Raw genomic sequence first — 13533 nt, forward strand, 5'->3', positions numbered from 1 at the left:
CAAAATGTCCTTTAAGTGTAAATGACCAAAGTACTCTAAAATCTTAAAAAATGACCAAAATACCCAAAAACCTCAAAATTACCAAAATAACCACGAACCCTATAAAATGACCAAAATACCCCCAAAACCCAAATAAATGACCAAAATACCCCAAAACCTAAAAATTATCAAAATACCCCTGAAACCCAGAAAATGACCAAAATACCGTTGAAACCTAGAAAATGACCAAAATACCCTTGAAACCCACAAATCACCAAAATACTCCCTGAAACCTAAAAATTACCAAAATAATCTCGAAACCTACAAAATGACCAAAATACCCCTAGAATCCAAAAAATGACCAAAATATCCCCAAAACCTAAAAAATGACCAAAATACCCCTAAAACCCAAAAAATGAGCAAAATACTTTTGAAACCTAAAAATGAGCAAAATACTCCAAAAACCTAAAAATGACCAAAATACCCTTGAAATCCAAAAAATGACCAAAATACTCCCAAAGCTCAAGAAAATGACCAAAATACCCTCGAAACCTAAAAATGATCAAAATACCCCCGAAACGTAAAAAATGACCAAAATACCCCTAAAACCAAAAAAATAACCAAAATATCCCTAAAACCTATAAATTACCAAAATAATCTCGAAACCTATGAAATGACCAAAATACCCTTGGAACCCAAAAAATGACCAAAATAATCTTGAAACCTAAAAATGACCAAAATACCTCCAAAAAAAAAAAAAAAAAAAAAAAAAAAAAGCTTCAACAAATAATTCAAAACTCTTAACTAGTACTTGGGTAACTTTCAAGAGATTCATCACTATAGTTACATAGTGTGTATGAGATGGAGACTACACACCCGAGACAATAATCAAATACTCAAAAAGTTCTCAAGCAATGAACACACATATTAATAATAAATAAATAAATAAATAAAACAATAGATAAAAGATAAGGTTTTTCTCTAATTCATTATGTAATGATTCATAAAATAATTTGTATGTGTTATTTAAACAGGTTACATGACTTATTATATAGGTCATGTGAATAAATGTAATGTGAATAGTTTTATCAATCAGCACATAATAAGTTGAAAGAATTTTTTTTTTTTTTTTTTTTTTGAGAAGCAATTATTTGTTGAAGTTGATTAAGGTAATATTTTACCTAGAAGAAGTGTGACTCTAAAAAAGTATTCATAAATAAATAAATGTTGTCAATCAGTGTTCTTAACAACTCCTCCTCAAAATTATTCATAAATAAATAAATGTTGTCAATCAGTGTTCTTAACAACTCCACCTCAAAATTATTCATAAATAAATAAATGTTGTCAATCAGTGTCCTTAACAACCCCACCTCACCATTAGCAATTATTAATAAGTGGAAGAAGAAGACACAAGATAAGAAATTATTAATATTCAATTATAAGTTATATGGATAAATTACACCCCTAAAATTTAGGGGAGTTTAGATTTTACACTTTAAAGTTTCAAAATTTAGATTTTATCCTCTGAAATTTTGGGGTGTTTAGATTTTACACCCTGACGTTTTAGAATTTTGATTTTACTCCCTAAAGTTTAGGGCTGTTTGGATTTTACACTTTCGAATTCTGAAATTTCAAACACCCTTAAACTTAAGGGGGTAAAATCCAAACAAACCTATATATATATATAGTTAGGTACTTCGGTTTTTTTGTAATTTTTCTTTTATCTAAACGGGTTGAGTTCGGGTTCGGGGCCTCACAAAAACCCGCACCTGACCCGAACTCCTTTCAAGTCTAATTTTTAAAAACCCAAAACCGACCATACTGTTTCACGGGTCGAGTTGGGTCGGGTTGTTATTGTCATCCTTACATGTGTGTGTGTGCACGCATTATACAAAATACATTAAGTAACTTCAAAACAAAACCCAAAAACCACCTATTCATATGTGAAATTTGAGAAGTCCACCCTCACCTTAGTCAAATATATATGAGATTTTGCATGCATTCTCCAATCTTTAAGTTGTTGCTAGATCTATGCACATTGTCTCCAATTTAAATCATTAAGGAACAACTATTGTGCAAAAAATTAATTTACATAAATATTCTGATAATCTTTAACAAGATTTCATCCTCAATCTTAATTGAAAATTTAGCTATTTATAGAAATTGAAAGACAACACAAAAATAAAATTACTAAGCATTAAAATAAACAATTTACTTTTGTGATTAAGTAAAAAGAAACTCATACAGATCTAATTATAAGTAATAACACCAAAAGATGTGATATGCAAAAACAATAAAAGGATATGGTATATATAAGAAGAAATCTACAAGATAATTAAAAATTTACAAACCAAATGCGTGAAGGATGAATGATACAGATCAAGTCTTGGAAATTGTGGTGTGACTACTTGGAAAACAAAAAAGCTTAAATTAAATACGGGCAACACTTATCTCACACATTCCATGACTTGTGAAATTGCAAATTAACCGTAGGCTTAAATTAAATACCAACATTGAAAAACACATAAAACATAACGATACAATAGAATAAACAAGTGGTTGAAGGTGCATCTTTTGAGAAAAAGAGCAAGCCTTCTCTTCTTTCATCTTCTTTTTTGCGTCTGAAGTTTCCCTTTTGATTCGATTGTCATACCTTTGTGTATTTTTGGCTTCTTCTTGGTGTCCTTTCCTCTATTCGTGATTGTAAAAATTGCTATCAAACTTGAGAAGAATACAAGTTTGTGTAATGATTTAGTTGTAGATTGTTAATCTGTGTACAACGCTATATTAGGTCGTCCTACTTTGAATTCATGGAAGGTCGTGACCTCAACCTACCATTTGATGATCAAGTTTTCCACTGAGTAGGGAGTAGGAGAAGTAATAGTGGATCAAGTGGCAGCATGCGAATGCTACATTGCCATGCTGGAGATGGACAATCATTTGCAAACTATGTGTATAGAAGAACAGCGGATGACAGCAGAACCAGTGGAAGGGTTGGAAGAAGTAATCTTTGATGATTCTAAGCCTGAACGAACAATGGGGATAGGTACTTTGGCTAGCTAGACAATGAGTTAAGCACTCACGACGTTCCTAAGGGAAAACGAGGATGTATTCGCCTGGAGTCATGAAGACATGCCAGGAATTGATCCGTCAATCATAGTCCACGAGTTGCATGTATCGCCCTCATCGAGTGTTCGCACAGGAGTAGGACAAAGCCATAGTTGAGGAGGTTCCAAAATTACAGGAAGCAAACTTCATACGAGAAGTGTACTATCCCGACTGGCTAGCGAACGTGGTGATGATCAAGAAAACCCACGGAAAGTGGAGGATGTGCGTAGATTTCACAGACCTAAATAGGGCTTACGCTAAGGACAGCTATCCTCTCCCGTGGATTGACACCTTGGTAGACTCAACCACAAGACACCAGCTGCTAAGCTTCATGGACGCATTCTCTGATTACAACCAGATCAAAATAAATAAGACGGATCAGGAGAATACCTCATTTGTCACCGGTTAGGGGCTCTTTTGCTACAAAGTAATGTCGTTCGGACTTAAGAATACGGACGCCACGTACCAAAGGCTGATAAACAAGATGTTCACGCATCAGATTGGAAGGAATGTGCAAGTTTACGTGGGATGTAAATGAGAGAGAAATGGAGAGAGAGAGTCAGAAGTCAAACTTTTTTTGGGTTTAGAGATAGGTTTAGAAGATAATAAATGAGGGTAATTAATTAGATTTTAATCAGAATATTTGTAATAATTATAGTATTTTTTTAATCATTGGATTTACTTAAATCTAATAGTTTAAAAAATGTGTAATTCTAAGTAATGTTACACTATTCAATATTTTTTATTTGGATGCAAATTTTGATAAATCTACCGTTAGACTACATTATCTTCATATATTCTCCATGCTTGCAAAATTTCAAGATGATCAAAGATTAATAGCTATATCATCAATACATTTTTTAAATTCAAGTTTTTGTAGTTTAAAATAATGCATAAAAAATGAGTTTATGGATCAAACGGTAAATAACATCCAATTGACATGAAAATTAGCGTGATTTTTAAGAACATATAAAACAAGTAATTAAATGGTGGGATTTTCAAAATATGAATTTTATAACAAGTCATTAGGTGGTGTAACATTACTTAGAGTTACACCAAGTGTAATTTGAACTCATCTATATATATATATATATATGTGAAGTATTTCATTTTGCGCTTAAACCAAAAAAAAAAATCATTAAACAAACTTTTTTTTTTTACAAAATTAACCACAAAGATAAGAAATACTCACAGAGCTCTAGCCATACTGTTTGAGAACTTGTCAAAATCATCAAAGAAAATATAAACTCAACCACAAAATCTGGATTGTTCAAATTTTGCAGCAGTTTCTAAAGTTGTTTAAATTGGCCATACAAATATTATTATTTTTATCACTGAAACCCATAATTAGATTTCCTCTACCAATCCAAAATAAATAAATTAATAGAATATTACAATTTTTTTTTTAATTCAATGGAAAATAGGCTAGTTTTCCTTAAAAGTGACAAAATCAAATATATACAACACAAATATCTTATCAATAAATAACAAATCCTAGGGGGAAAAAAAAAGAATTCCCAAAAAACAAACAAAGAGTTAAAGATTTAGGGAATTTTTTTTTAGAGAGAGATTTAGGACTCGAGATGTTCTTTATCGTTGTAGAGAGAAGGATTTGGTAAATGAGGAAGAACTTATTGATTACAAAAACAGAGTAAAAACCTTTCAAAAATAAGTTTGAACAAAAAAAGAAATAAACAACCCAATCAAATTTACAAATTCTTAATATTTTCAAAACTAAAAGTACTAAAATTAAAGCAATTAACAATGAGATAAAGATTTTAGGACCAAAAAAAAAGTCGAAAAAAAACATAGTAGCTAAATAATCCAATGGGCTATATAAGGTAAATATTGTATAATAGTTTGGTTTTCCACAATTTTTTCCCATCCATTGTGTAAATAACACAATATTGGTTCACAATCAGTAACATTTTCACCGTTCAGAGTAACAATGAGCAGAAGAAGACAATGCATTGACAGGTGGTGGGGGCCTATATTAACTATCATGAGATCCTTTCTTGTAATTGGTATATTCATAAGTATGATGAAAAATCTAACTGTAGTTGTGAGAGAGGGTTTGCGGCCCACCATTTTTGTGCTTGGAATCGGCCAATGAGACAGAGAGATTTCGAAAAAAAGAAGAGACGGCTCATAAAAGAGAGAGTCAAATAAGATAGCCGCTTTTGAAAAAGACGACAAATTTACTTCTATACTACTATTTAAGCGGCTTTTGGGATGAGCTTTTTGACCAGTATGTCCCTTAGTTTAACTATTTTAAGTATAGATAAAATTAGCATTCCACTAGTCGAGTTTCCGTATGATGTGCCATGCATTTTGTTAGTTTCCTCCAATATTTCAATAATTTTACTTCTAAAATATGTAATATTGAGTGTTCTATTTTATAAACAAATTAGAAAGACAATAAAAGTAGTGTATTAATTTGATCATACTATACGTGTTTATAATTTTGAAAATTGCATGATATTGTGACTAGTATAGATAAGCTAGTTTCATGCCTACTAAAAAAAAAAAAATGAAAATGTCATTTTGATAAATAAAAATACAAATATCCTTCAATAATTTTAAAAAAAATTTAATATGGACCACGCCACATCAACACTTTGACTTTGTAAAAAAATTGTACAATTGTTTGTGTCTCTAGCATTACTCAATACAATGGTTCAACAAGAGGAAGAAAATACTAAAATAGAATAGAATTTTGTAATTTATTGTAATAATAAGAGAGAACACTAAAACATGCTATATTAATTAAGATATCGTTTTTTGAACCGTTAGGGGCCCATTTGTTACTGTTGTTTAAACAACAGTTTTCAATATTTAAACAATATTACACATATTTTCACACTATTTTTCACCCATACGTATTTCCAAAAAATATAAACAACGTTACTAGAAATCTTTTACCAAACGGACCCTAGATTGCTTAGATATTAAAATCAGTAGCTTTTGTAAAATTACACCGGGCATAACTTCACTAATTTGAATCCATTTCTCTTTCTCTTAAATCCCCATGTGCTAAACATGTTTGTTTTTGTTAAATTTTTTATTTATTTATATAGATGAGGTTTGTTTTAAATTATTTTAATGTGTTGTAATCTTAAAATAGAAAATGTAATTTAGGGTTAGTGACGAAGCTAAATATTTATATTTGGGGGGCCAAACATAAAATTAGACAATTAATTTTTTTTTTCATTGTATATATTAATTATATCCATATTAATAATAATGTACATGCAATTTAATCAATAAGTCACTGTATTAATATTAATATTGTCTTCTTCTTTTTTTATGAATAAGTCAGTAATCCTAAGCTTGTCCATGAAGCTAGATTTTTCAATTTTTTTTTAGAGAGTTTCAACCTATGGCGTCTGCTCTTGATAATAACTTTTTTATCATTAAACCAAGACACTAATTAGATTTTGGTGTATGCGGGGATTGAACTCTAGATCTTTTATTTAATCATCAGAGATTTTACCAGTTGAGTTAATTGGAACCCATTAGAATTTTCAAATTAAATTATCACCCATTAATTAATGACTATGATTAAAAAAATATTAATAATTTAAAGATTGCTAAATAAAAGACAAACAATTATTCACATTTCAATACATTAAAAAATCTAATAAACTACGACCGAATACATGTTACATCATTGTATCTATAACTTAAGTGATAAAAAATAGTATATTTTAATCCGATACATTTATAATGTTATGATATATTGATTATTTTAAGAACAAATACACATGATAAATTATAAAAATTAACTGATTTATAATTTTGGTATGTGTCAAAAATAAATTATAAATTTAATATTAATCACTCATTTCTTTACCATGGCCAGCATGTCATGGTTTTCAAATCCGGATCGTTTTACAAACCAAAAAAGAGAAAGGTTCAAGATTTTTAAGGTTGAACCAAGATTCAACCGAGGTTAAACCGTGTTGATGTTATAAGTAATTTCATAATAATAAAATACAAATAAAGGTATTAAAATGGCAAACATTAACAAATTTTTACTAAAAATATGTCTAAAAAAATTAAACAAATTTCAAATGAATTTTCACCATTTTTATAAAGTTAATTGAAAATAATAAAGTATAAACAAGTGTAAAAAATTATGTTTAGTAATCTTTCAAATAAAAAAATTATCTAAAATAAAATCATTATCAACATAAATTAATAAATTATATATTAACATGTAAAAAGCATGGTTCCTTGAACCTCTAATAAAATCATCAAATAATAATAGATTGAGAGGGGTTAATATAATAAATTGGAAACCTATAATCTAAATTGTACATAAATAAAATATTAAACCCTAAAATGTAACAAAATGTTGTTATTATCATTAGCTATTAACGCAATCATTGAATGGATTTGAAAAAATAGGCTTTCAAAGCCCTAATAGGCTACGCCCTTATGTTGTTACATTTTAGGGTTTAATATTATATTTTGAAATGAATATTTAGAAAGATACATAGAATCACTCAAATTTTATAGCAATATCTTTTTTTCTATATACATAGTTACACAATTGCTCAATTTCTCATTTATCGTATTTGAAGCCATAAAGTTTTAGTTTATAATTTAATTTCTTCATGATAATAATTCTTTACCACCAAATTAAGAGACTAATTAATTTCAAGCAAGCATAGATAAGATTTGAATCTCTTATTAAAAAAAAAAGTTTTACAAGTTGATATAAAAATATTCAAAACTTAAGAAAGAAAAAGAAAACGCATTATTTATCCAATAACCGCCCAAAATGATTGGTGGGTGAAAAAAAGAAAATTGAAAAACAGGGCTTTGATTTCTCTCACCTTCTAGTGTTGGGAGGTAATCGACTAATCGGGTCTGATTTTCAGAATTGTGAAAAAAAATTGGGGTTTTAGCTTTTTTATTTTTATTTTTATTATTTTTTTAATAATATTTTTAGCTGAAATTTTCTACTTGGGCTATTTGGGCTTTGGAGCAGAAGTTGGAGTAGAAAAAGCCCATTTCCATCTCCGTCTCCATCCACTTCAAGTTTTCCGATTTCAATCTAACTAACCAGAACCAGTCGACTCATCTCTCTCACTCTCATTCATACTATGTCAATAACCAGGTTTCTCCGCTTATACAATAACCAAACTCCCAAACTCACTTTCCTCTCCTCCTATTTCCAATCCTTCTCTTCTTCTCCTTTTTCTGATGATCCCATTTCTCTCTCTGTTTCCACGGAGCTCTTTAACAATTCGAACTCCGAACGCCTCCACCGAAAGTTCTCTCATATCAGCCCAACTCCTTCTCTAGTCCTCTCCACTCTCAATCTCTCCCCGGAAGCCGGCCGTGCAGTCCTCGGCTTCCACCAATGGCTTCTCTCGAACCCTAATTTCACTCACTCCGATGAAACGGTGTCATTCTTCGTCGACTATTTCGGCCGCCGCAAGGACTTCAAAGCCGTCAACGAGCTACTTTCCTCTTCTCATCTTTCGCTGTTGCTCGGCCCTAAAACCCTACACTCTGCAATTGATAGGTTGGTCCGAGCAGGAAGGCCTGCCGATACGGTGTCGTTTTTTGAAAAAATGGAGCGAGAATACAGCCTTAACCGCGATCGCGAGTCGCTCACTTTGGTGGTCGAGAAGCTTTGTGAAAATGGTTATGCTAGTCATGCGGAGAAGATGGTGAAGAATTTGGCGAACGAGTTTTTCCCTGATGAGAAGATTTGTGATTTGCTGGTGAAAGCTTGGTGTGTGGATGGGAAGCTTGATGAAGCTAAGAGACTTGCTGGGGAAATGTACAGGGGAGGGTTTGAGATTGGTATTTCTACCTATAATGCGATTCTTGATTGTGTTTGTAAGCTATGTAGGGACAAGGATCCGTTTAGGCTTGATTTAGAGGCTGAAAAGGTTTTGGTTGAGATGGATGTTCATGGGGTTCCGAGAAATGTGGAAACTTTCAATGTGTTGATTGGTAACTTGTGTAAGCTGAGGAGGACCGAGGACGCGATGAAGTTGTTTCATAGGATTGGGGAATGGGGCTGTTATCCGGATGATGCCACGTTTCTCGTGTTGATTCGGAGTTTGTATCAGGCGGCGAGGGTGGAAGAAGGTGATGAAATGATTGATAGAATGAGGTCGGCAGGGTTTGTGAGTAAGCTTGATAAGAAAGCCTATTATGGGTTCTTGAAGATTTTGTGTGGGATTGAGAGGATTGATCATGCTATGAGTGTTTTCAAGAAGATGAAGGAGGATGGGTGTGAGCCCGGGATCAAGACTTATGATTTGTTGATGGGGAAGTTGTGTGCTCATAGCCGTGTGGATAGGGCCAATGCGCTTTTTAATGAGGCGAAGAAGAGAGGGGTGCCGGTGGAGCCTAAAGCTTATATGGTGGACCCGAGATTTGTGAAGAAGAAGGTAAGAGTTGGGAAGAGTAGTGTGAAGAAGAGGGAGACGTTGCCGGAGAAGATGGCTGGGAAGAGGAGGCGACTTAAGCAAATTAGATTGAGCTTTGTGAAGAAACCGAAAGGAATGATGCGACATGCCTTCTGAGATTGTTTGTAATTTTATTTTAGCACACCTTGTTGGAATTTTTGCTAGTGGTATGAAAATGGTGATTAGAGTTGATCATTTGTTTCAAATTATTTTTATTCTTTTAATTTTATCTTGCTGTTTTTATTTTATTGTTAATGATGCTAGAAATAATAGTTTTTGCAAGCAAACAAGCTTATTAGGATTTTTAGCTCATTTGTTGTACTATCTTTACATCCTTTGTAGAACCCACTGGAATGCACTTGAACTCCATAACATATATTCAGTTGGCAAGAAACAGTGATCAATTAATGCAACTTTTATCTTTACAGATTTACTATTTTCTGGGAGGGCTAATACTGTGTGACAGGCACTTTAGATTGCATGAATGAGTTCTTATCTTCTTTATTAATCACATTAATATTGGTACTCCATCTGTTTTATCTTGCATTGAAATCTTGAAACTAACTTATATTCCTCTACTCCATTTGTTGGCATTTTCCGGGTTAGGCGTTCTAGTTTAGAATTGTAATCTTAGGTTTAACTTGAAGTCAACCTGCTTATCTTCTCTATAGCGATTGTTATGTTAATAATACTAATCACTAGTGGTTTTCCAGAAATGAATGCTTAAAATTTGCTGGTATACTTGCAACATTATTCCTTACTTATCAATAAATATGTTCCTTAGAACATTGCTTATCATGATTCTCTTCTCTTTTTTTTTTTTTTTTAAAATAGCTGCAGCTGCTTCTCTTTGGTTTCAAGTGAAGGGAGCTCTTCCTAGCATGCCTGGTAGGAAATCAGTTTTGGCTCTTCTTCAATCTCATTAAGGTTGCATAAAAACCAGAGGCCAACTTTTGTCTTTTGCTAATGTTGAGTTTTTATTTTTACTCTTAGTTCTCATTGGCGCTTGATGGAACTGTACTTTTTAAAGACTCATCGGCGTTTTTCTTTCTTCTTCCCACTCCCCTCTGGAAATAATATTTTTCTGATTTTCCTTGTTTATTGTCTGTCTGATATATATGGTCTGCATTGTATGTAGCTCGCCCATTCTTTTATTTTCCTGGGCCACATAAACTAACAGGGATTACATATTATTGTATTAAATGGGATAGTAAATTTGTATTGAGTTCTATTTTATCCAAATTTAAAATTTAAAAAAAAGAAAAGAAAAAAAGAAAAGAAAAGAAATTACTTATTTCAATGGTTTTACACTGTTGAAACTTATAGTTGATTTAGCAATGTAGGAACCAAGTTGTTCATGAAGGAAGAGTGTTTTATGTTGAAGATCTTATCCGAAGTTTGGTCAAAGTTTTCAATGAACATTGGAGCTGTTGAAAAACCAGAACAGTCTCACCCTCAAGCGCAAGATTATCGATTTGGCAAAAACCAGCCCAAGATCAGTTAAAGATGAATTGTGATGCAGCTGTTGGGACGGAGCAACCATATGTAGCAGTGGTAGTTAGAGATTGGAGAGGGACGTTGCTTTTTGCTTGATCAAAAAAAGTGAATACCAAGGTCCCTGTCCAAGTGGAAGCTGAAGCTTTTCTTTGGGCGGTGCAGCTAGCATGCCAAATGCATTTTAAGAAGGTGATAATTGAGGGTGAAAAAAAAAAAAAAAAAAATTGAAAAATAGGGCTTGAATTCTCTCACCTTCTCTTTTGAAAACCCCCCAATTCCTTTATTTGAATCCCAAATACTTGAGATTTTACATCGTCAAAGAAATTGCAATGAGCAAGATAGGGTATGGGTTGAACCTTAGGCTGCCATCGCAGCAGAAGAAGAAGCAGCAGCAGTCGACAAAGCTGCCTCGCCCACCTGCCTTTGGCTTTAACGACAATGATGAGGATTATGTGGAAAGTGATATTTCTCAGCAAGCTAGCAAGAACAAGTCTCTCAAGGACATTGAGGAACAGCAGAAGAAAGCCCTCGAAGAAGACGCCACTGTTTTTGATTATGACGGAGTTTATGATGACATGAAACAGAAAGCCATTCAACCTCGAGTTCAAGATCGTCAAGACAGAATGGTAAAATATTTATATGTCAACTTTATTTTTAATTACTGAAAAAACAGTTTGATTTTTATTGAAAATTTGCCCAGAATGTTATTTATACTTACTGCATAAATATAGAAATGATTTTCTGTATGTTGATATCAATTTCTCTATGTTTAAAGGTAATAGAACTTTATGTTTGAAAGGGAAATTTTTAATAGACTGCTATACAACCAGCTATGCTCGTATGGTACGAATGTTGGGTTGTTAAGAAGTAACATATTCGTAAAATTTGTGTAGCTGAAATGAGCATGTTAAGATAGTTTAAAGGTAATATTTCATAAGACTGCTATACAACCAGCTTTGCTCTTATGGTGAATGTTGGGTTGTTAAGAAGTAAGATATTCGTAAAATGGGTGTATCTGAAATGAGAATGTTAAGATGGATAAATGGGAAATAGAAGGAAAGATAGGATTTGAGATGAGAAAATTCACATAAAAGGGTAGCCCATATTGATGAAAAGATAAGAGTGTTGATTGAAATGGTTTGGTAATGTTTAGAGAAGAGTGACTAATGCACTAGTAAGAAAGAATGAGTTTAACCAAGTTGAAGGAATTGAAAAATGATATTTCAATTAAGGAAGTATCTGAGAGTATGACTTCAAATAAGTTCTTGTCATTTGCATGTTAATGAATTAACTTTAGTAGTAGAGAAAGCCATCATATTCAATGGAATGGAAGTGGTCATGTGCTCTATATGGATGTAGAATTCTGTTAGAAAAATGGTTCATCAGTTATGGGCATATTGCAATCTTGATTTTTCTTTCCCAAGTTCTTATACTTAAAATAAATTATCTATTTGATGAAAATTGAAGCATCTATTTTTAATTTTGTTTGTCTTTCGATAGATTTTGTTAAATAGTGTTTATAATTAAAAAGATGCTTGTTTCTATTGCAGCCAAGATATATTCAACTATTGAAAGAAAAAACAAAAGAACGAGAGAAATAATGTGAGGTAGTGTATGAGAGAAAAATTGCGAAAGAGAGAAGCCAAGATGACCACCTCTATGCAGACAAGGACAAATTTGTGACGAGTGCTTACAAAAATAAACTTGAAGAGCAGAGAAAATGGATGGAGGAAGAACGTTTGCATGAACTTCAAGAGGCACAGGATGATGTATGTATAACTTTTGCCTGGTCTTGTATTTATCTAACTCCACTTGTGTTTGACTTATCATGGTTCTTGTTTTATATTACTTTACATGTGATCAACTGAAAATTGCTAGTTTAGATTATACATTTATTTTTTGCATGCTCGTGTCCTATATTAATTCTTTGTTATCGTGTTTACTACTGCACATTGACATTTTCTTTAATGACTTTTCTATTTCAGCTTGCTATATTATTTAGAATGACACATAAAGGTAGTTTAATAGTTGAATTCCAATGTGATGACTAATGAATGGGGTGAGTGTGAAGATGGACTGCAGTCACTGCACTTAATGCAACTTGACATTCATTTCTAAAGTCAAATATTTGTTTTGTTTAAGTTTCTAGAGCTTGTACAAAGTCAGGAGTCAAGAGTTTCATGCATTCAATAGTGAGAATGTTTATTATAAGTTTTGGCAGCAAGTTGGTTGGACATTTCCTTTTTTCTTCTTCTCCCTTTTTTTTTTGGGAGAAAAGGGATTCCCTAATTCTCCCAGTTCCTTGTATAGCAGCCTCCACCATTGGGTATAGTTTTAGTTAATGTGTTCTCAATTGAATCGTTCTATTTGAAGAACTGCATTAGAGAGGGTTTTCTGTGGATCTTTTTTGAAAGGAATTTGCTAATGTAAATTTCCCAGCTTTTTGGTGGTTTTTTTTCAATCGGTAATAAGAATTTTATTAATGATAAAAGAACAATGTGTTTACGATTGTAAA

The 13533-nt window shown here is 32.3% G+C and overlaps 2 protein-coding genes across 2 annotated transcripts; both read left to right on the plus strand.

Moving 5' to 3' along the window:
• The first annotated feature begins 8103 nt into the window (after positions 1-8103).
• Positions 8104-10620, plus strand: LOC136061009 (small ribosomal subunit protein mL104 (rPPR9)-like). Its single transcript, XM_065775574.1, has 2 exons — positions 8104-9688; positions 10356-10620. The coding sequence occupies exon 1, from the start codon at positions 8199-8201 to the stop codon at positions 9636-9638; it is 1440 nt and encodes a 479-aa protein (XP_065631646.1). The 5' UTR covers positions 8104-8198; the 3' UTR covers positions 9639-9688; positions 10356-10620.
• Positions 10364-12922, plus strand: LOC112023813 (uncharacterized). Its single transcript, XM_024056435.2, has 3 exons — positions 10364-10448; positions 10865-11644; positions 12569-12922. Exons 2-3 carry the CDS (start codon positions 11348-11350, stop codon positions 12617-12619), a joined length of 348 nt encoding a protein of 115 aa, XP_023912203.2. The 5' UTR covers positions 10364-10448; positions 10865-11347; the 3' UTR covers positions 12620-12922.
• The last annotated feature ends 611 nt before the right edge of the window (positions 12923-13533 follow it).

Source organism: Quercus suber, unplaced genomic scaffold (assembly GCF_002906115.3).
Source record: "Quercus suber isolate HL8 unplaced genomic scaffold, Cork oak 2.0 scaffold_115, whole genome shotgun sequence".
NCBI lineage: Eukaryota > Viridiplantae > Streptophyta > Magnoliopsida > Fagales > Fagaceae > Quercus > Quercus suber.